At 39.7% G+C, this 23134-nt stretch overlaps 2 protein-coding genes across 12 annotated transcripts in view; both read left to right on the top strand.

The window, feature by feature from the left end:
• LOC105067618 (pro-neuregulin-1, membrane-bound isoform) overlaps positions 1-23134 on the top strand; it is a 203697-nt gene that overhangs the window by 76487 nt on the left and 104076 nt on the right. For 3 of the 11 annotated variants that reach the window (XM_010953207.3, XM_010953214.3, XM_010953213.3), the window contains exon 1: positions 12205-13012. The exons of the other annotated variants lie outside the window; for them this stretch is intronic. In XM_010953207.3, the coding sequence (XP_010951509.1) occupies positions 12346-13012 (667 nt within the window). In that variant the 5' untranslated portion in view covers positions 12205-12345. Of the gene's footprint in view, positions 1-12204; positions 13013-23134 lie in introns of those variants that run through there. 11 annotated transcript variants of the gene reach the window in all.
• On the top strand, positions 11567-12034 carry LOC141575161 (uncharacterized). The gene has a single exon (XM_074353792.1). It carries the CDS (start codon positions 11833-11835, stop codon positions 12019-12021), a length of 189 nt encoding a protein of 62 aa, XP_074209893.1. The 5' UTR covers positions 11567-11832; the 3' UTR covers positions 12022-12034.

Here is a 23134-nt window from a genome sequence, read left to right on the forward strand (position 1 = left end):
AGGCTGTTTCCATGTCTTGGCTATTGTAAATAGTGCTGCTATGAACACTGGGGTGCAGGTGTCATCCTGAAGTAGGGTTCCTTCAGGATATATGCCCAGGAGCAGGATTCCTGGGTCCTATGGTAAGTCTATTCCTAGTCTTTTGAGGAATCTCCATACTGTTTTCCACAGTGGCTGCACCAAACTGCATTCCCACCAGCAGTGTAGGAGGGTTCCCCTTTCTCCACAGCCTCTCCAGCATTTGTCATTTGTGGATTTTTGAATGATGGCCATTCTGACTGGTGTGAGGTGATACCTCATTGTAGTTTTGATTTGCATTTGTCTGATAATTAGTGATATTGAGCATTTTTTCATGTGCCTAGTGATCATTTGTATGTCTTCCTTGGAGAATTGCTTGTTTAGGTCTTTTGCCCATTTGTGGATTGGGTTGTTTGGTTGTTTCTTATTAAGTCATATGAGCTGCTTATATATTCTGGAGATCAAGCCTTTGTTGGTTTCATTTGCCTAAATTTTCTCCTATTCCATAGGTCGTCTTTTTGTTTTCCTTATGGTTTCCTTTGCTGTGCAGAAGCTTGTAAGTTTCATTAGGTCCCATTTGTTTATTCTTGCTTTTATTTCTATTGCTTGAGTAGACTGTTCTAGGAGAGCATTTTTGAGATGTATGTCAGATAATGTTTTGGCTATATTTTCTTCTAGGAAGTTTATTGTATCTTGTCTTATGTTTAAGTCTTTGATCCATTTTGAGTTGATTTTTGTGTATGGTGTAAGGGAGTGTTCTAGCTTCATTGCTTTACATGCTGCTGTCCAGTTTTCCCAACACCATTTGCTGAAGAGATAGCTACTTTTATTATATAAAATACAGTGACCTTAAAATCTGAAATCTACTGCTTTTGAGAAGCAGGTCATCCTGGGGTTTTCCATTTTTTACCTGCCAGACTGCAAAAAGAAGTTAGTTTAAATGCTGAACAGCAAATTTCCTAATCACCTGCTGTATGCTGGCTGAATTACAGTAATAGCATTTCATTTTGAATTGGATAACTCAAGCATTTAGCCCTGATTTTTTGACAGCATACACATCACTAAAATAATTATTTTTGTACCCATTCAACACATTCTTTTTTTCGCAGCCAGAGGTTATTTTGAAATCTCCTGTCTCCAGGAGTACAGCTAGCTCTGAGCTGCCTAAAAATGTTTTGCCTCCTCTTGCACATTTTCTTTTTAATTTCAGAGATCTCTCTCTGCTGTTCTTTTGCATCACCAAATGCTTAGGTACTTTTATAAATGCTTTAGTAGTGCTTACCTCGATAGATTTTTTTCTTTTTTTTTTTTTTGGTATTAAGGGGTATGAATGGTTAACACTAATTTAACTTAGAATATGCCCATATAAAACTTGGAGTCTTTCTGTGGATAAAGGGAAGAATGAGGAGGATCCAGTTGGACATGGATACCTTTTGGATGCCTTTGGTATCTGTCAGTGATAGACTATAGCAAACGTTTGGAAGGACGTGGTGACAGAAGAAAAGACTGGGCTAAATCCAGGTATTTAACCTGGGGTTAAGGAGACTTAACCCGAGGATGGGTTATTTGTCTGACCTTTAGTGACAGAGTCCTCGCAAAGCCTCAGGGAAGAATTTTTGAGAAACACTTGAAAAGATTTACGTTTCCTTTGAGAAGCCTGTCCAAAAGCCCTTCAAACTATTTAAGTTAAGCCTTTCCTTCTGACGGGCGGTACGTGGGGACAGAGAGAAGCATACAGTTGAATTCTCTGCACTGCAGTGATATGTAAAAGAAGTACTTTCCCTGCGAGGTTAAATTGCTCTGCATGCCTCTTGCCGTCAGTGACATGATTTAGTTAAATACAGATGCTTTTAGAGGGGCCTTTGTACTGCATCATAAATATTTAATAGTTTTATAAAATGTCTGTGTGCATAACTGGGTGGGAAATACAGCAGTGGAGAAACTCAGCTTCCACATCAGAACCTTTCGCCTTATAGTGCCCACTGACCAGCTGACCATTGAAAAAGTTATGTTCTGGATGACAGTGTCAGCAACAAGGAAGGGATTCTTTCCCCCACCGCCCTACCCAATAGAACGAAGCCTACTGTCTAACCCTTCTGATTTTGTCAGCAGACGGAACTTTACGATTTCCCTATTCACACTATTCATAGATGTTCCAATTCCCTAGTGATTGAAGCACAGCATTAAGAAAAATCCCTTCTCAATAAATAAATGGTATGGGAGGAGGGGTCAGGAAAAGCTCTTAGATTCTCTGCAGCAGCTAATGGTTTGTCACATAAAGATACTTCTTTGCCATTAGATGATTCAAATTATATGAATCCTATGTTCTTGATATAATTTTGAAATTCATAAGAGTGGTAGGGGAAGGTGGGTGGGGAAAGGTCATGCAGTGGAGGAAGGGAAATAATTGAGTGCCAGTCACTGAAGGTGGGATTGGTAGATTGTTTTGTTTTGTTTGGCATCAGCAAAGGAATTTTTATAATAAAAAATTTACTACATGTATGGTGGCCAGAAACAGCTCTGAAAAAAACTTTTTAGACTTTTTTTTTCAAACATACAAAATTTTCAAACATACAAAAAAGTTGAATGGATTCGTAAACAGCTTATCTCCAGATTTTACAGTTAACATGTGCCATATTTGCTTTATCAAACATCTGTCCATTTGTCTATCCATCAGCTTTTTATTTTTGATGCAGTTTCAAGTAAGTTGTATACATGGATGCATTTACCCCCAAATATACAAGTATGCATGATGTATATGCTTTATTACATTATTTAAAAGAATATATAAGTGATGAATTATGTCAACAAAGAGGATATAGGTTTCTCTGGAATGGGTGAGTCATCACATCTGGACCCGGGATTTTGCTGGCATCATATTTCAGAGTCTAACTCAGTCATCAGAAGCCTTCCTTATCCTGTTCCTGACAATCACTCCTTCCCCTGTCCCAATCTTAATTCTCCAGATTGAAAGAGGACGTAACCCTGGCTCATCCATTCTCAGATGTTGACAATATTTGATGTTGTATGTGTTTGAATCGTTGCCGTAATCCTGGGCTGATCCCCGTCTTGAAGGGACAGTCTTCTTTCCTGAAGATAAGCTCCCTTCCATCCTCTAAGTGTCTTTATTCTGTACTTTCCCACGCAAGCAATTAGAGCCCACATTCTGTGCGTGTCCCCTCAGCGATGAAAAGCTGTTGAATAACCAAGACTAAACGTGAATATTGGCTTCTTAATAACTCCCAGGAAAAGGGTCTTTATATTCCATGGAGTGGGGACCAAAAGTGGTCATGGGAGCACTGACTAGATTAAACGCTGAAGCAGAAATGGTCCCAGTGAAAGGTCAAAGTGGGGTCGTTCTCTAGAGATAACCCACAGCAGTAGTGACAGAAAATCTAAACCATTCACTCCATGGTGGTTACTTCACGTACCTACATGGCTAGTGCCTAACTAAAGAGCTTCCCTTTGTAGAAATGAATTGAAAGTGGAGGAGCAGGAGACATGAATGCTAGCCTGGACTCTGAAATGAATTTCAGTGGACTCCAGGCAGATTCTTTTTATCTCGTGAGACCTTTTTCTTTTTGTATGAGATAAAATTCATGAGTAAGGGCTGCTCCAGGTTCAGCAGCCAGTCAATGAAAATTTTAAATCTGATTATTCTTGAGATTACAGTGCATCTTCGCATTAGGCCTACTTCCTTTCACTGCAAATAATTTCTGAGAGAGAAAAGAAACAAGTCATTCTTAAACAAATCTGACTCTGGCAATGCAGTGTGTGATTTATGATAGAAAAGTTTTGACCTGGAGGTCAAATCGTAAGATATTTTTATCTGGTGACTTTCAAATTCATGTTTTTAAAGTAATAAAAATTGTAACAGTGCAGAAGACATTTCCACCATTTGGACTGAGAAACAGCAGAAAAACATAAAGTTGGCTTTTGACTTTAAATGGGGTCCTTTTTCTTGTATGTGTCACAAGGCTCATGACCTTTCAAGAGAATTGCTGGGTAATGCTCAGTCAGTTCTGGAAACTGCATGTGTTTTTTTATCCCTCCCTTTTCCCTTTGGTGCAACTTTACATTTTCATTTTGATCAGCAACAGGGAGAGAGAACTGTGCAGACTTTAAGGAATGTGTATTGTAAGATATTTCCTCTGGCTGAAATCTTCTCAGATTTACAGATTTGGACTATATTTAAAAGCAGAACGATTCAGATCATTCCTTTCCCCAAGCTTCCTTTATTTCGAGTAAGTTGTGAAGGTTTATGTGACATTTCAGAGTCTCTTAAGTAGATGGTAGTGTCTTATAAGTAATTCATAACTGCCTTCACATGTGAACCATCTCGTGCTCAACAGTTTCTGTCTGAAGCAGAAGATTTAAAAAACAAATTAGCAGATTTCTAGGGCACTTGTAAAAGTGATGTGCTGTGCGCTGCATTTCTGGATTGATCTCGGGACCAGGTTATAGAGTGAGCTGTCAAGCGACCAAACTACAAACAAATAACTAGTGCCTAAGTAAATCAGGTACAAAAACTTCCATTTTTGAAACTTAATTGAATTTGTATTAAGTTAGCATTGATGATCAGAGGTATTTCTTCCTTGTGTTCAGTTTCTCTTACTAAACCCAAAGTACAGCCTTTATTAATTTTCTTTAAATAAGATTATGCATGTACCTGCACATAAAAGCACACGTTGTCCCTTGTATTTTTGTTACACTTGCCATGAGCCTTGAGAATAAAGCAAACAAACAATTCTCTTAGCCGTGCTGCACTGCGCTGTGAACCTAACTTATTGTAATGAATATTAAATGAAACAAGCAAAGATATTTATTTGTTCAAGGTAACTAATGCCACATACACTGCTCTACGAAACATTATGAATGACCGTCCGTCCACATAGCATCTGAGTAGTCACTATAAAGATGATTTTCCTTTGGGTTTTTCTTTTTTCCATCATACACAGTAATCTCACAGTATTTGCATTTATTCAAGTAAAATCTGGCTTATCCATGTCTTTAAGACATTTTCCCATAGTTTATTTGGGCCTCTTTAGTAGCGTTTCCATATTGATACTATTCATTGGACAGTACTTACTGAGTGCCTTCTGTGTGCCAGGTTTGCTCTAGGAAATAGGGATACAGTGATGGGAACAGATGTAAGTTGCCCTTACGGAACTTACGTTCTGGTGATGAATTTATCCATCACGTGTTTTGTAACAAAGCACGCTGTGTCGAAAATACAGGTAATTCAAATAACTGCCACTCTCTCCCCATTTTTTTGCTCATATTCCTAGTTGCTCATATTTCGAATATAGTTCATATTCTAAACAGAGGAATGGGATGGTGTTGAACAATGACAAATCATATTTTAAGTATATAAAATGAGATAGTTATAAGCCTTTGCTCATTTTCTCATAAAACTTCTTTTGAATTGAAACCCTCAATGACACATCAATTTATTATGTCTTCATCTGTGTCTTTGAGTTCCTTGCGATGCAGTATTGCAGCACCAACGTCAATTCAGAATTCATAGTTAATTAATAATTGTCAGAGATTCAATGCTGCACAACCTACTGAGATTTTAGTGGAAGAAAGGGCAGTGTATACATGAAAATGTCTCATTATTTTAGTGCAGTCCACCAGTAAAACTGGTCAGACAGAATATGTTTTCCTTTTAAAATTAAATGTTGGAGAAGTTGAAACCCTGAGGAGTGTGTGTGGTGTAGTTTTTTTTATTTTTGTTGAGTTAGAATTCACATAACCTAAAATTAACCATTTTCACATGAACAGTTCATTCGCATTTGTCACAATGATGTGCGACCATCACTTCCATCCAGTTCCAAACACATCCCAGGTAATTTTAAAAGGAAGGTGACTTGTGGAACTAAAAATAAAATAGTAAACTGTTTGTATATAACTAAAGCTTTTAGTTATAAGGAGTGAGAAAATGACAGATTCTCTCAAAGTAAGCACATGAGAACCATCAGATTTAATTAAAAAAATCTTTCTATATAAAATTCTGACATTCTCATCTTTGAGATCATTTACTGTATGTAGCTCAAGATCAAAGGGTCTGAACTCATAAAGAACAAAATGTGCCAGAGTAAACTGATCATCCTGGTGCAAAATGAGGACACAGACGCACAGTCAATATCAAACATTAGATACAGCTTCTCAACAAAATAATTTTTACAATTAAGTCAACTTGTATTTTCTGAGATCCTTTTTCACTGGGTAAGAATAAAGCATAATCGGAGGCTTGACTCACCGTCAAAGTGGGAAGAAAAATACCTTCCCAGTAAGGTGGAACGGGTGTCCCCCACACCACCTGCACAGCATCGTGAATAATACAGAAGAACATCAAAGCGCACGTGGATTTGATTTGCCCTCAGAGAACTTTTCTTTTTAGTTGAAGAGAGAATTACAGGAAAAACAGTTAAATGTGAGAGTATTCCCAACTTTCCATCCACTGAAAGGATCTGTGATAGTTAAGAGTTAAGTATAGCTGGGGCAAAACAGTTTCCCTAGATTAAGATAAATTCGTAAAAGGTGTATTTGGGAACGGCCATAAAAATTTGAGAAGCTGTATCTGAACTGGGCATTAAAAGATTTCAAACAATGAAGGGGAGAATAGGGGGTACTTTCAGCGGATAGATGGATATGAAAAAAGGTCTTCCCGTTTATCAGAGGTGCCATAATCTGTGTAATTTAATCACAATTAAAAACAAAACTAAACAAAATGTACATATTGAACGGACAGCATAGCTCTGGTTTGGGACAGCCAGGTTCTGATAGACCTGGCTTTCAGAGAAACTGCATTCTTCAGTCCTACATACGTAGCATAATTAAATAGTAACACCTGTGAAGATTTACCCCATAAAAGCAGAGTTAAGAAACGCCGTGTCTGTAACCTGGGAGCATGGAAGGGTTCCGTGGAGGACCTGATACATGAGCTGGGGGAGGATTTGCAGATGAGTGGGAGAGGCTGACAGTCCCATGTGAGTCCTTTGTCCTCTCATAGGAAACAGCAAGTTTTAGGGAGCCTTTTAGGCCCTGGAGCTTTCTTGTGAAAATCCTGATTCCATAATCCATTAGCAAATGAATAAATCATTACAGTTTATACATAGTCATCTTCAAAGATTGTAATCCAAAAATGAAATCACCGCTGCCATCATGGTATTAGACACCACGAAGTAAATTCTGCCTTTTCAGCCATAGACTTAAGGAGCAAGGGTAACCATTTTTCAGAGATTAACATTTTCAGAGTGAAATAGCCAACATATCAAAATAAATGTACAAGAGAAAACAAGTTTGCATAATATGGTCAAAAGCAAAATGGCACTGACCATCCTCTTTCAGCTGCTGAAGCTGTGCTAAATACTTCTGATAATAAAATAAATGAAAGTAATGCGGAATCAGTAGCCTAGCTTGATTTAAGTTGCAGAGGAATTTGAATATTTTTTATTTGACGATATAATGGGATTGTTTTCTTCATTAAGTGGGCTTAGAAGGAAGCGGGACAATTATGACAGTGGATCAGAAATACAAGTGTGTTTTGACTTTGTTCTGCCAAATCCCATTGACCCAGGTGAAACCCTTTGGGGACTTCGGGGGTATTTTGGGCATGAGCCACCATTCTCCTTGCTCGACCCAGCAATAAACTTTACTCTACTCAAAGAAACAAGCAAAAAACCTTTCTCCTCTTGACCCAGGTTGCCTTACTAACATCTACTTCCTTATCTACCATGGTGGATTCACTGTGGCTGCAAATTCTTTATCACTCTCTCCCTCGAGATTTATTTCCCCTGTCCTTGAATCTCAGCCGGCACTGTGACTGGTTGGCCAGTCCGATGCAGTGGAAATAACCTGTGCCTTTTCCAGAGTCAGTCTTAAAGATGACTGGCAGCTTGGGCCTCTTCCATCTTGGGCTGTGTTCTCTCAGAATGCAGCTGCCATGCGGTAAGAAGCCACATGTTGGCGCACCATCTGACAGTCCCAGCTGAGCTTTCGGCTGACATCTGGCATCAGCTGCCAGTCATATGCACCAACCATCTTGCATATTTCAGCTCAGTTGCACCTCAGCTGACTGGAGCCCCAGCTGACATCGAACGGAGCAGAATAACCACTCAGCTGAACCCAGTAAACCAGCAGACGAGTGAAATATGACAGTGGTGGTTGTTTTAAGCTATTTCAGGGCAATCTGTTTCATAGCAATATATAACTGAAATAGCTTTCCAAAAAAAAAAAAAAAATCCCGGAACTGAGACTGTGGAAAAACTCATTCAATTAAATAGATCATATTTAAATAACCTATGCTTAATCCTTGTGACTTCTGAAAAATCACGAGGCAGAATTTTAGAAGGCTCTTGTTTTGGAAACTAGGCACCTTTAAGTTCGTTTACCACCTTCCTTAATGTAATAATGCCTATTTCATTGTTATACTTTCTAGTTCACTTATTTTCCTATTGAGGTGATAGGTAAGCAATACATAATCAGATGCATTCTTTTGATTAAAAATGAACCACAGTGTATTTCAGCAGAAATAGCATGAGTCAGATCTTTGTTCAAATCTTGGTCCTGTCACTTAAAAGCTGTGTGTCTCTGGCTGAGTTACCTAAGCTGCCTGAGTCCATTTCTTTATTTTCAAGAGAAAGTGTACTGTACAGGGTTGGTGAAGCTCAGAAACCATGTGTATTAAGACCCTAGCAGAGTGCCAAGCACAATCGTGGAGCTCAATAAAAGCAGCCTTTGTTATGAAGGAGGTGGTAGTGTGGTTTTTAAAAAGTAGTAAAAATTGATCTCTTGTTCATTTTTTAAGTGGGTATGGAAATATGGGTGTTCCTGAGCTTTACTGGGGGGGGGTGGAGCCTAAAGGGTTAAAGTGATGTATCCTTGCAATTCTTCCTAGAAATATGCCTGTTTTATTCAAAGAAATTCTGATCCCTAATTCTATTCACTCGAGTTCTCATTTCTTTCCTCCTGTAGAGGAATTGATAAAGGGATAAAGGGTACTTCTGACTCCTAGTCTCAAGGGTAGAACTAATGGAGAATTCCTTTTATTCTTTCCCTCCTATCTCTCTCCTTTTCCTCAATTACATTTATCTTCCAATTTGATGGGAAACAACCTTATAGAATGCTGGCTCCCCGCAAGCTGATCTTAGCTCCGAGAAGCCACAGGGTTCATGGTACATCTCCAGGGAGGAACATACACTTCCTTCCCCCGTCTGATTTGTGTAGTCCAAGGGAAAGAACAGCTGTGACAGCCCACGGGACTCTGTCCCCACTGTTTTGTCCTAGCCTTTATGTAATATGTTCTTTTCCTTTGTGAGTGTTGGTCATCCTTAATGGGACAACTAGAGCAGCGCCCAGTAATGTCTTTGTCTGCAGAATATGTTTGTTCTTAATGACTAAGGTGAGGTGAGTGGTTGTTATGGGTGTAAGTGAAGGGCCACTTTTGTTAACTGTGGGTTCTCAGTATCTTCTCTTACCTGCCTGACTTGGGCTACCTGAACCCCAGTTTGGTCTTTGAAATTTAGGTGACCTTGGCCGTGGATGAAATGCCAACATATTATACTTGCATGGAATATTGGTTTGGGGCAGAATTGAGGAGTAAAGTGCCACAAATTTAAACTGGGTGATCTCTAAAGTTATTATAAATTATCCTAATTTAGCATGAATATTTACTTGCTTATGTTGGTTTTGAGTAATTACATGAATATTGTTAATATTTTAAGACCTCAGTTTGAGTACTGTAAATGCCTCCATATAGTTTTTCTGTGATGTGAAATTTCATACCCATTGCTAGAATATTTAAGAAAAATCTCTCTCCTTTAAAATCAAATCGCTAAAGCTAGAAAGCAGGCACAGAAATTATTTTAAAGCACCGGTTACTGGTATATGAGTGCTGGTTATATAGAGGTGAACTTAAGGATAATTCATTTTGCACATCAGCTTGTCAGAGTCATAATTATAATTATGCAGATTGGTTCAGGCTTTTGTCATTGTTGTTAGTTATAGTACCACAAACACATTTTGAGATATTACTACCCTTTGGATCATTTATAGTCATGGGCTAATTTCATTTTGAAAGAAACGATAATATTATTTCATGCCCACTTAAAGCTTAAAACTGTTTCAAAGCAGTGGAGATTGTGCTGTACAAAATATAATGTGCTTAAAACAGATTCTCTCAGGACTTGAGTTCTACATTTTATTGCTTCTGGGACTCACATGATGGTTATGTAGTATGGATTTAGAGACAGTTTTTTAAGACTCCTATTGACATAGGTGAGCAAAATGGTTCCTCGGAAACCATTCAGGTGTCCAGTCGCAGTAAAATGTGGATTAAAGATTCAGATGCATCCAGCGTGTGCCGACATGCAAAGAATGGGAGGTTCGGGGAAGCCTGTGCTCTCTTTTAAGTACAGTGCATTCTCTTCAGTCTTTCAACCACTGCTGTTTTTAAAAGGAACCAGAAAAAAAAAAAGAAGTCATCCTTGAAGCTATCTGTAAGGTAAAGCTACTGAAACTTAACCCAAAAGGCATGGTCTTATAGAAGACTCTTCTTAATACTTAGTGCAGTGTGGTTATAGCTGAGGACATGTGGTGTACATTACAGCGTCCGGGGAATTCAGCCTCCGCAGTGTGGAGTCACAATGAAGGCTAATTTCAAAGCAAAGCGGTAGCTTCTGCTTCCTTTGTAGCTGTTACCTACCAGCGTTTCTTGTTCGCTTGACTTTAGGACTGCTGTGAGTGGGACGGGGCAGTGGAAATTTAAAGGGGACCGGAGTGGGGGCATATGAACCTCTCTCCCCTTCCCTAGCACCACTCTCCCTCCTACCACTTCACACTGGGCATCACTGAATCTGACATAATCTTTGCAGAAAAAGGGGCTGAAGTACAGAGCTGTCCATGGTTAGGGAAAAAATGTTCTCACTGTTGGTTGAAAATCAGGTAATAACAGTCCTCTTGGTGAACAAAACTTATTAGAGGGCTGGGGAAGGAATGCTATCTCTCAGCAGCAGGCGGGAAGAAATTGCTGTTGAAAAGCTTACCTCTCTAGGGAGGAATCAGATATCAGACTTTGCCAAGCCTCAGGTCCAACCCAAGAAGTCCCACCTACATCCCCCGCCCCATCCCAGCTTTGTTAGATTGCTAGCATTGATCGCTGGCTTTTTCTGACCCAACAGTGGGTGCAGGAAAGAGAGGCCAGCAAGACTTAGAGCAAGCAAGGTCAGGGTGGAAGACAGGGGCCGCTTGGGGAGAGAGAAAGAGAAAGAGGCAAACAGGGGTGGGGGCCATGGGGACTAAGCTTAACTGGTGCCTGCCTGCTTCTCTTTGATTTGATGGCCTTTATTCCTTCTAATTGGATAAAATAGGAAGTCACTGGCAGTCCCGTGTTGCTGGCTATCCTGATTTTACTCAGACCAGCCAGCAGCCCCAGAGTGCGGATGGAGGGTGGGGGCTGGGAGAGGAGGGAGGAAAAGGAGAGAGAGAGAGAGAGAGAGAGAGAGAGAGAGAGAGAGAGAGAGAGAGAAAACCTCTTTGGATGCCGAGGGGAAAGGAGGAGAAGGAGGCGGTGAAGAAGGGAAGAGCCGCAGAGGAAGAAAGTGAATGAGCGCTCAGGAAGGAGGACAAAGAGGAGTGGTTGGGGGGGCGGGGGTGGAGGCAGGGCGGGGAGCGCAGTTACCGCCCCTCCCGGCCGCGCTCTTGCCTTCCGATCCCTCTGCGATGCTACTGTTTGCAGTGATGCTCGGAGGGCAGGCACCTGCTGCTCTGTAATGATTCAGCCCCTTTCAGCCGTCGCGTTAACACAACAGGATGCTGTTGCTACTGTCACTGCTGCCTCTCCTGCCGCCGCCGCTGCTGCCGCCGCCGCCGCCGCCGCTGGTCCTGCTTTTGCTTTTACTTCTCCTGCATGACAGTTGTTTTCTCCATCTGAGCAGACAGCAGCTTCAGATGCTCGAGGTGAGAAACATGCCTTTCAGTTTGGGCTACTGGTTTACTTAACTGACCCGCGGTCAGCTGGTTTTCCTCTTTTGGCCTCTGTCCTCTTGACCCGCCGGGATGGTTTGGAGAAGCATTTAAAAGAACTGCAAAAGTGGCCCAGAAACAGCAGTAAAGAATTTACAATATACTTTCATTTGGTAGTTGCTAGAGGCTTTTTTTTTTTTCCTCCCCTTCTTTCCTCCTGAACTCCTCTTGCTTTTGATAATGGCCTTGGACTTGGACGGCGTATCGATTTCCCCCTGTAAGATGCTGTCTCATTTGGTTGGGGGGGGCTCTGCGTGGTAATGGACGGTGAGCGAGGCCAGGCCTTCTGGAGGTGAGCCGATGGAGATTTATTCCCCAGACATGACCGAGGTAGCCGCCGAGAGGTCCTCCAGCCCCTCCACTCAGCTGAGTGCAGACCCATCTCTTGACCGGCTTCCGGCAGCAGAAGACATGCCAGAGACCCAGACTGAGGATGGGAGAAGCCCGGCACTCGCGGGCCTGGCCGTTCCCTGCTGTGTCTGCCTGGAGACCGAGCGCCTGAGAGGCTGCCTCAACTCCGAGAAAATCTGCATTGTCCCCATCTTGGCTTGCCTCGTCAGCCTCTGCCTCTGCATCGCCGGCCTCAAGTGGGTATTTGTGGACAAGATATTTGAGTATGACTCTCCCACTCACCTTGACCCTGGGGGGTTAGGCCAGGACCCTATTCTTTCTCTGGATCCATCTGCTGCCTCAGCCGTGTGGGTATCATCTGAGGCATACACTTCACCTGTCTCTCGGGCTCAGTCTGAAACTGAGGTTCAAGTTACAGTGCAAGTTGACAAGGCCCTTGTGTCCTCTGAGCCTGCGGCGGTGCCAACCCCGAAGAACCGTGTTTTCGCCTTTTCTTTCCTGCCGTCCACTGCGCCACCCTTCCCTTCACCCACTCGGAACCCTGAGGTGAGAACGCCCAAGTCAGCAACTCAGCCACAAACAACAGAAACTAATCTCCAAACTGCTCCTAAACTTTGTAAGTAGAGAGAGAGGCATGATGTACAAAGGAGGGGGGTGGGTTTGAGGCCCTCAAAAGCCTCCCGAGCGTGTAGCTGTTTCCTTTTCTTCTGGGATTGGAGTGGCATGGTTTTGTTTTAAGCATATCATCTGACTGGGATGCTCGCGGTGGCCGTGGAGAGATGAGTGAAAAGATCTTGTAAGCTGCTGGGGAGAAATGATGCTCTAACACCGGCTTCCTCTCCCCGGATTGTTAAATCTGGGGTGGGGGACCCAAAGCTTCAGCATCTGCAAGCCATGCGTGAATTTCAGTTACATTCCATTTATTTCTAACACTTTTAAAAATGAAAACATCACACCATCCTTTTTTATATAGAAATGTGACTTCTGTCCAGCAGTGAGTATGATTTTGTCTTTTTTTTTTTCCTGTAAACTTCCAATCACCTCTCCTTAACTTTCTGTCAACCTCTGCCTCCCAGCAAGCCCAAGCTGCCTGTTACCTTTCTCCATCTCTTCTTCCTGGTCCCCAGGCCACTTCTCCCCTCATTTGTATTTTAATTGGTTCTTCCTGATTTTGCATGACATCTTTAGACATGCACAGCGCTCACCTCTCACCGGTGTCAGATTGTAGGTTCAGTTACTGAGCACTTACTAGGGGTGGTTTTCTTTTATACAGGACATGGTTCAATTCTGCATGAAAGGGTTTCCCCAAATTAGTCTTGTCTTCTGTAATCAAACGTTTAAATAGGTTCGTTGACAGTCATTGAAAAGTACAAGATCCATTAAGAAGGTACATCAGGTTTTTTTTTTTTAGATGTGTCATTTTCATCTGTCAGATTACGGCAGCCCCATCTGATAACCTATGAGCAAAGAGGGGCCAGGCTCTTCAAACAACACACAGAAAGACAGTGCTGCTTGGAATGGGTCCTTGCAATGCTTTATAATGGAAAAGTTGATAAGAATGAAAGCATGACTAGTCAGATTGTTCTAAACGTCATGATAGAAGAGAGGAGTTTTCTGTAGCTTTAAAAAAAAATTTCTAATTTATTTTTGTTTCTTTATCTATCACTTTTTACCATAGAGAATGTTTCCTTCAAATAAAGTAAAGAATCAGAGAATTTGCTTCTGAAGACCATGTGTCAAGTCTCTTAGAATTAAAGGAAGAGTTGAGAGTAACGGTTCGGTGATGAAATACTCATCCCTTCTGTTTCCCTCTAGATGGTTATGAAGAATAAAGACTATCTTTTTCAGACATTACGTTCAGTATGAGGGGGAGCCGTGTGATACAGAAACGCAGAAAAACTTAATTTGTGCTTGTGAATCAGGATTATTTCATGCACACCAGATTCAGGGGCAAAGATTTAAAGAAAAAAGAGGCTTGTTTTTCAGGTATAATTAGGGAAGAACCTCCTTTCTGCAGACACTGCTTTGTATCTTTATCAAATCCCTGAAGCATCATTAAAGGTCTGACAGCCATCACTGCATTCACTGCCTCTTCCCACCTGGTAAAGTGACCGGGAAATAATACCCAGATGAAATGACAGGCTATAAAAAGCAAGTACAGATCTTGCAAAGAGAAGCAGAATTCACCACGAAGACAAGGTTACTTCTTTGTCTTTATCATTTCCAATGTACGTCTTTAATGAAAATGTGCCTGAATAGGTTTAGTTGTCCAGAAAAAGAAAGAGGGTGCTTTGAAAACCTCTTCAACTAAATTCTATAATTTTTTCATCAGAGGAACATAAGCAAACAAAGAAACCTCAGCATATCTCCCTGATCTGGGACCGTGCTAAAAAAGAAAAAGTATGCTGTGATGTTTTGAGAAATTATTTTTTAAGGTAAATTCTTCTAAGTGTTTTAATAGATTATACATTCCATACAGTTTCTTTTCTTTTTTCCAAGCCAGGGCATTGATTTTTCTGGCATTTATATTGAGGGGAAAAGATTTACTGCTGCCTAAAAGCATCACAGTGGCCAGCTCTGGCCAGAGGCACAGCTGTAACGTTCCGAGTGTATTGGAGATAAGCCTGCAAGAGCTGTCTGGGAAGTCGTTTTCTCCTGAAAAGTTAGAGCTAGACAGTTGGTTAACACTTTACCGCCTATAGGGTCTGCTGTGTGGGAAGCTCTGGGTTGATTTTTTTGAACTAATGCCTAAAAACAACAAAAAGACGAATATCCTAAAAATTATAAGTCTTTTGGGGGGGGGAGGGGGAGAGATTGGTCCAGGGAGCTTTGTTTTCAGTCACTCATAAGTGGTTGTATTGTTTAAAAAGCTTCTAACTGTTAACTAAAAGAAGCAAAAAAAAAAAAAAAAAAAAAAGAGGCAAAACACATACACATTGGAATTGGACTGTCATTTTTCCATCTCTTTCACTTTTTGCTCTTCTGCTAAGAAAGTATTGCTTAGTCACAGAAAGGACCGGGGCTTTTCTTCCATCATCGCCTGTGTTTTTGATATGAACGAAGCTGTTGTGACTTATATTTTAAAAAGACGTTATATCTGAAGCATGCTCTCCCATAGTCTCAGGACTTTCTTCTCCTTTTCTATCTGTCTCAGCATATTCAGATTATTATGCACAGAGCTGTAGCCTTCAAGGTCATAGTGTGTTGAAGGCTAATTGATCCTCCTTTATCCAGGAGCCTGAGTGAGTCGAGGAGAGACCCTCCTAGCGACTGTCTGCTGCGTTAGTTCCCAAACCAGTCTACCTACTAGTGCATTAGGGTTTTATTCCATAAACACTAGAATTACTCTCTCCCTCACCAGCTCTCTTAAAATCAAAACATTCTTTGTCTTTATTATCATAAAAGGCAAAAATATCACATCTGAAATTACCAATGGGTATAGTGGCTGTCAGGGGTCCTAAAATGGGTATTTCTTTCATAAGGTAATATAAGTTCACGTTCTCACCATGTTAATCTGTGTGTACATGTAGATATTAAGAAACCTAATACAGGGCTGGCATTTAATTTATAGATTACATACAAAATATGAAAAAATTAAAATGTATTCTAAAGTTTTTCTGTTTGTGGTTAGTGGTTTCCACAGTCGTTATATCGCCTTGTTAATAGTTAAGTTTTTAGTTTTCACTGAGTCATGTAATGACCTGAACCATTAATTTGTTCTCTTTGTCCTGGGCTTTAAAAATTTTTTTTTAATCCTCCATTTATATGGAAAGATCTGATCTGAGAGACTGCAAACTTAGATGACTCTTAAAAAAAAAAAAAAAAGCTGATTGATTAAATTGTAACCAGGAAACTAGGGTACCATCTTGAAAGAAAATGCATTTCTGGATGGGAGCGCCTGCTTGACAGCAGACTCTTGGGAGTAAGAATGTATTTGTATTTTCATTTTAGGCCAAATTTGTTTTGCTTGGTCTTAAATCTTTGTACTGTTGGGTTTCATGGCAAACCATTGTTACCAGAGCGACAACATGAATTACTACCATATGCAAAAGCTCAGCATGATTAATTGAACATACCAAAGGACTTCTTCCCTTCCATTGAAAAGTGGCGTTCATCTTAAGCCCAATAGCTGCTCGTTCCTTGTATTTCAGAATGGTGATTCCAAATAACTTTTCTCTGCTTTAAGCATATGTATGGAAAGCCTGGGACAGTAAAAGCTGGGAGAAGCTGAAAGGGCCTCAGTTTGAACCAAATAATTTTGTACATTTACTGATGAGGAAAGGCAGACTCTGAAAGATGTAGTGAAATAAATTCTTTTACAAAAATTCACAAAACTCTGAAAGGTTTACCGGGATCCAAAACACTAGGAAACAGACTAATGTCCTGTCTCCCAGAATTTCATCCCAAATATTGCTGTTATGTTCCCCTATCATTTTTCTGCTGTTTTTAAGATGTGGAGCTGGGGACTGACTCTGGTAGTGTTAGTGGCATCTGACAGACAGTCAGGGAGGTCCTTCAAGTGGGACTACTGGCTAAGTGTGCAGAGTTCATTCTGTTCAAACTAGCTTTTTTTCTGAACTTCTTGTTCTGCTGTTACTAAATTTTCAATTGTGGTCATTTTTTTTTTCCCCCATTACCCACACAGTGTTCAGCTTACTTTTGAAAACTGCTTGTGTTTTCTAGGGTGAACTCTTTCCTGACAGGCAGCAGATGGATCCGGGGCTCACCTCTTTCCTAAACATCCCACTTTGATTTTCTCCTTATTCCTCCCCACCGCCATCCCACCCTCTTAATTGTATCTTGAATCTTTCTTATTTTCCTAATTATGCCATTTTGACTTGATATGTGAAAATTCCATTCTAAGAAAATTGCATTCTAAGATAACAAAGCATCTTCTTCACCTCTTTCCTTTCCTATATAACTTTATTGCATTTTAATACTGAATGGCATTCACACGTATTACAGAAGCACATACCAAAAAATACTTCCATCCAGTGAGCAATGTACTGTTTTGTTACTGGCACAATCAATTGAAACTTTTGTCCCTCTTCTTTATCTCTGTTTCTTTTTCTCCTTTGTATGTTTATCCATCGCAGCATTTCTGCATCATTATGTCCCATATGATACATCTCCTCTGTTCTTTTTTCCTAACCTTTTAAAAGCACCTCCTAGTATCCTTTGAAAGCGTGAAGAGATTGGTTGTAGATTGAGAAACTAAGGCATGAAAAAAGTTATGATTTATCTAACGATGAGCTGGAAGCCCCCGAGAAGGAGAATTATAACTCTTGTCTACTGAATCTGTTGAACTTTCTATGAAGCCATAAACTGTACCATGTCTACTTTTATGCTCATGTTTCCATTTTTATTATTGTCACATGTCCTTTTCACAGGTCTCTTCTATTGTTTCCTCTTTTTCTTTGTTCAGTGAATGCATATTAAGCACCTACCATGTGTCAGGCACTGTTCTAGACTGGGTACATCACAAAAAAACGAACAAAAGAAAAACAGCAAAGAACAGTATAAGTCTTTGTCCTCATAGAGCTTATATTCTAGTGGATTTTAAGAATCTACTTGCTCAATTCAGTGTGAGCTATTTCTTTACTTACATTCTCTGAGTTCAGTGTTTCTTCTCTTTACCTTTATTTTACTCACATTTTTGACTGCCATCCTCTTCCTCCCCTGTGTTCCTTTTCTCTCTCTGTTAAATACTGAACACTCGCCCAACAGTACCCTTTACCTTAAAGTGACACTGGTCCCATCTCTGCTGCCAACAAGCTGGGAAACTTGGGGTGATTCCTGTTTGTCCTCTTTGACACTATTTAACCAAACCATTGAAGTGATTGGGGAGGTAATATCTGTTTAGTCCTTTAGGAACACTCTCTTAAAATGGAAAATCCATCCATAATTCCACCATGGAAAGATTGTAAGATTATTTTCAGACCCTAGCAAGCTGATAGCTGTGACTGTTGTTTAAGTCATGTTTTCTATGTGTTGTTATGGCTTACAGAACAAGGGTATTAAAATATTTCCAAGGATCTTTTAGTTTCACTGCCCAGAGAAAGGCTAGAATCTGTCATTAAGTTATTTAGTTCTCAATCTGAAAATTCAAAAAAAAAAAAAAAAACTTGGGTTCATATACCATTCACATGAAGACCGATTGCGTAGAAGTGAAATAAGATCAAACCTTATCATCTCAAACTTTGTTGCCATCTTTACTGCGGTAAATTTAACCCGCTGGGATGTGTGTGTGGAGGGGTGTGGTGTATGCATTCAGAGGTCATTTCTGAAGAATATAATTGATATTCTGTAACCATGAAATTTTGTATGTTGAACATTTGGAGAGATTATCCAAACTTCCAGAATGAGGAAATCCAGATCTGGAAGAGTGAAGTGTTTTGCCCAAGGATAAGAGACAGCAAATTAGTGCCGGTTCTGAGACTAACACTGAAATAATCCTTTTCTTCTCTATACCCTGCTTTTCTTTTTCGAAGTGTTTTGTTTTGTTTTGTTTTAGCATTTATATGCAAGTAGTATGTATTGTCTTAATTGAAATGATTTTGATTTCCTGTTTATTATTTAATTCCTAGTGAATAAAATTTTCATCGCTCCATTATAGATGTCTTCTTGAGGGAACAGAATTTTGCCTCCCAGATTTTGATCAGTCTAGAACACCCCTCTGGAGTGGAGGCTGGACATCCTTTTCCAAACATCATAATGTATGAGGGAATTTTTTGACAATCAAAGTTACCCCAACTGAACTGTGTTACTTCTTTGGACCTTCTTTTTTAAATTTTTTAAAAATTATTTTTATTTACTTTTTCAGGGGGAGGTAATTAGGTTTATATATTTTAATGGAAATACTGGGGATTGAACCCAGGACCTTGTACATGCTAAGCACACACTCTACCACTGAGCTATACCCTCCCCAACTAGCTTCTTCTTAATGAAAGTATTATATCAGTGACATTGTTGAGGGATATTCATGCTCCAAGCAGATTATTAAGTGTATTTACCACTGATATCTTTTACAGCTTTGATTTCTCTGTCTTGCCCTAGGGGATGAGCTTTCCAGTTGGGCAGACCAGATTTTTAATCCTACCTGCCGTCCTTCATGGCCTTGAGCAAGTTAGATCATCCTCTGAATCTGTGTTTTCATTTATTTGTAAGGATAGCAGCATACATCTCTTAGGGCTGTTTGGGGGATTAAATAAGTTATTGAAAAGCACACCAAATCCTAAACTGAAAATAAAGTAAATATGAAACCAGTACTGATTTTCTCTCTCATTCTGCTTTGACTCCCTTCTTCGCTTTATCCTTTTGCCTCCTTTGATCTCGGCAGAGTTTGGTAACACAATCTGGAGAGTAAGTTTGGGAGTTTGGGGAAGCTTATGACAAACTTAGAAGGAAGAAAAGAGTTGAGGAAGCATCATGGTGAAGTGGAAAGTGTACTGGAAACTTGACATCAAATCCCAGTTCTACCATTCATAAGCTACATGACCTTGAGCAAACCACTTCACCACTTGAGATTTAGTTTTTATCATCCAAACAGATGGGAATGTTAATATCTAAAACGCCCAGGAGATTGTGTTCAGGACTACATGAGTTACTCTATGTGAAAAAAAAAAAAAAAAAAAAAAAACCTGTTGTTAGGACAGGGCTTAAGAAATATTAACTTTTTTCTTTCCTCTCTCAGTCATGGTTCATGTATATGATAGTCACATGTGTCAACATTCCTAAGAATAAATTGTAGGGAGTCTTAACAGGTGGGTTAATTTGTTATGTCTAGAGTTATATAGAACTCTACTAATTTCTCGAATCCTAGTATCATAAGAAAGTGATTTTCCCCCATAAAAATTGGCTGGGATATATAGATTATTACCCCTAGGGTAATATGCACAAATCACAGTGGAGGAGGAGCTCTCTTACAGGCATAATGATAAGGAATTGCTTGTAAGAGAGAAAAAGACAGATGGTAATTAAAATTGTGTTTGTCAAGAGAGTACCTTCTATGGGGAGATTGAGGTAGTGACAAGGGCTTCATAGTTTAGATGGAGTGCAGGGGAAGAGTTGGGCCAAAAAGATCATGAATCTTTCTTGATCTAAATGAAAATTATGTTCATCTAACTCTTTCCATTGTTCCAAACTGGAATTTCTGGACCCCAAAAGATAGGAATTAAGCTGTAAGCATTTCACAAAACCCACAAAAAATAATAATTTACATAAAATAATTTTACATGAGCCAAGCCAAACAGGAGTTCTTTTAATTGGCTTAAAATATTGTATATAATATAAACCACACAAATAATATATATGTTTAATTTATACATTTAATATCCTAGATAAAAGGAGAAATGATTACTTAATAAATAAAATTGGGTAAATAAAAGCATTTAAAGGTTGCTTATGAATAAGTTTGAAAACAGAAATAAAGACAAAACTCCAGTTCTATACCTAAAAGCTAGAGGCTTGTAGAAAGTAAAAGAGGAAAAAACATGTTAAGACGTAGAGAACAGTTGTGTCTTAAATATATACTGGAGGTTCTGCTATAGTGAACTCAAAATGAAATCTTATTAGCTGGATTATTGGTCCCTGTCCTACAAAAAAAAATAAATAAATAAACAGTGCAGTTCTGGATATCTGCACTGAAGGGCCTTTGCAATCTTCCTGTGCACCTAATGGTTTTTCTTGCATTGAGGTGTAACCCATGAGAGCTTGTCATTTGCAGAAATGTATAGTGATCAGCATAATATACGTGTTTCCATTTGTTCTTCACTGTGGAACTAGAAAGATGTGAAAACTTTTATGCTTTGGTTACCTTGATTCTTATTAATTCAAGTATGATAGATTTGCTGCAGAAATTGGAGTCTGAATCAATATTGGAGCAATGAGGCCACCACTTCTAAAGGGAAAATGCTTGATACGAGGGCAGATTTTACCTGGGTAGAAGGCTTTTCAGACTGTGCAGTGGAAATAAGGGGACAGACCCAATACAATTTGATGAATTATAATGGAAAGCTGCCTAAGGCACAGCATTCTTCATTTGTCATCAAGAGTACGGTGTGAGAAGACAAGACCTGATTTACTATCATTTTCAGTGATACGCGCTTGACTGTTGGAATTGCCTTTCTTGAGGTGCTGTTGGCCAGGCCAAAGGAGAAATTTATGAGCTCTATTTGAAGCAAAAGTTAGTACAGAATTGAACACTCCTGTAATTTTCTACTAAAAAAAAAAAAAAAGTGTCTTCCAAACTCATTTTATTTTAAAAACATAATTGAAAATTAAAGCAAACATCCATATATTCATACCCATTTAGAGATGAGAGCAATGGTGAAGACAGTGATGGTGGCCACAAAGGAAACGTAATTAATGGGCAAACAAATGACACAAAGACTCTCACGTCTTAACTGTGGTACTTATGTTGGTGTCAGATGTTGATACGATTTTATTTCTCCAGTTTTCTCTCTTCTCCCTCCCCTCATTTCTTACTTCCTTGCAATCCCACCGTTACTTTTCTCTTTGCCACGCTCTTTCATTTCCCACCGTTACTTCTTCTCTGGTGACCTCGCTGCACGTTCCTTCCATCGTCCCACCCTGTTCTGAAGCCAGGGTCCCCGAGCATCAGAGGTTATGGAGCAGATGTCCCAGACGTGTGGTTTCTCACTAGATGGGGTGGGGGTGGGGGGTTGAATGAGAACCTGAACCGCAGACTTGACCACAATGAGCCTGATGACTTTCACTGTTGCCTCTTCCTTTGCTAAGTAACAGGAAGTATTTGTTTTAGGAAATATGTTGGTGTCGTGCAATAAAAGCTCCATAAATAAGTGGAATGATCTGAAGACGATGAGATTGAACTCTTGTTAGCATTTGTTTGTAATCCCTTGGTGGAGCTTCCTGGATCATAATTGCTTGCTCTTCTGGGAGCAAAAGGAATCAGTAACCATTGATTGTTCCATGATGCTGTGTATGGCCTACAAAGCCAACCATAAGAGAGATTAGTGGCAGCACTAAGTGTTACAGCTCTGATCTTTCCTGGTTATTAGAGCAAGCTGGATTTTTACAGTTTTTCCCTTCAAATGACTCTTAGGGTTTTTCAAAGAAAAGAGAAAAAACAAGGCTATGTCATCTGTGAAGACTTCAGTTTAGATAGGAAAAGAAAAACATTATATCAAATAATTACTTCAGTCTTTTTATCTTTTTACTTCAATGACAAGAGGGAGATATCTACTCTAACCCCTGCCCAAGAAGCTGAGTTTCTTATGACTGTGTTCCTCTAATTACAGTCGATCTGCAGTCTAGAACGTGAGGTACACATAGCCCATGACCTGCGTATCCCTGTATGTACCTAATCAGTAAACTATATATAAAAACATTAGGTTCAATATAGTAAGTCTTTGGTTTCTCAAAACCCCCAGGAATTAGCTGTTCTACGTTGCTAAGTTATCTAAATATCTGATGCTTTGTCACCTTGAAACTTTAAAGTTTATTCATTTTGGGTCAAAATCTCTTCCTAACCTTGTGCTACTTGTTAAACGGGGTTTATTGAATATGGGATCTTCATAATGGTGAGTTCTGTGATGTCTTGAAGACATAGTGGGTTGTGCTATAACCCTCTTGAAAACTGAACTCATTAGAACATACTGGTACATTGGGAAATCTAACCGCAGATGGATATGTATTTTAAATGTGCTGGGTTATTGCATAGTCACAATTAGAATTTCAGGGGCTTTAAAGTCATCAA

Source organism: Camelus bactrianus, chromosome 26, assembly GCF_048773025.1.
Source record: "Camelus bactrianus isolate YW-2024 breed Bactrian camel chromosome 26, ASM4877302v1, whole genome shotgun sequence".
In the NCBI taxonomy this organism is placed as follows: domain Eukaryota; kingdom Metazoa; phylum Chordata; class Mammalia; order Artiodactyla; family Camelidae; genus Camelus; species Camelus bactrianus.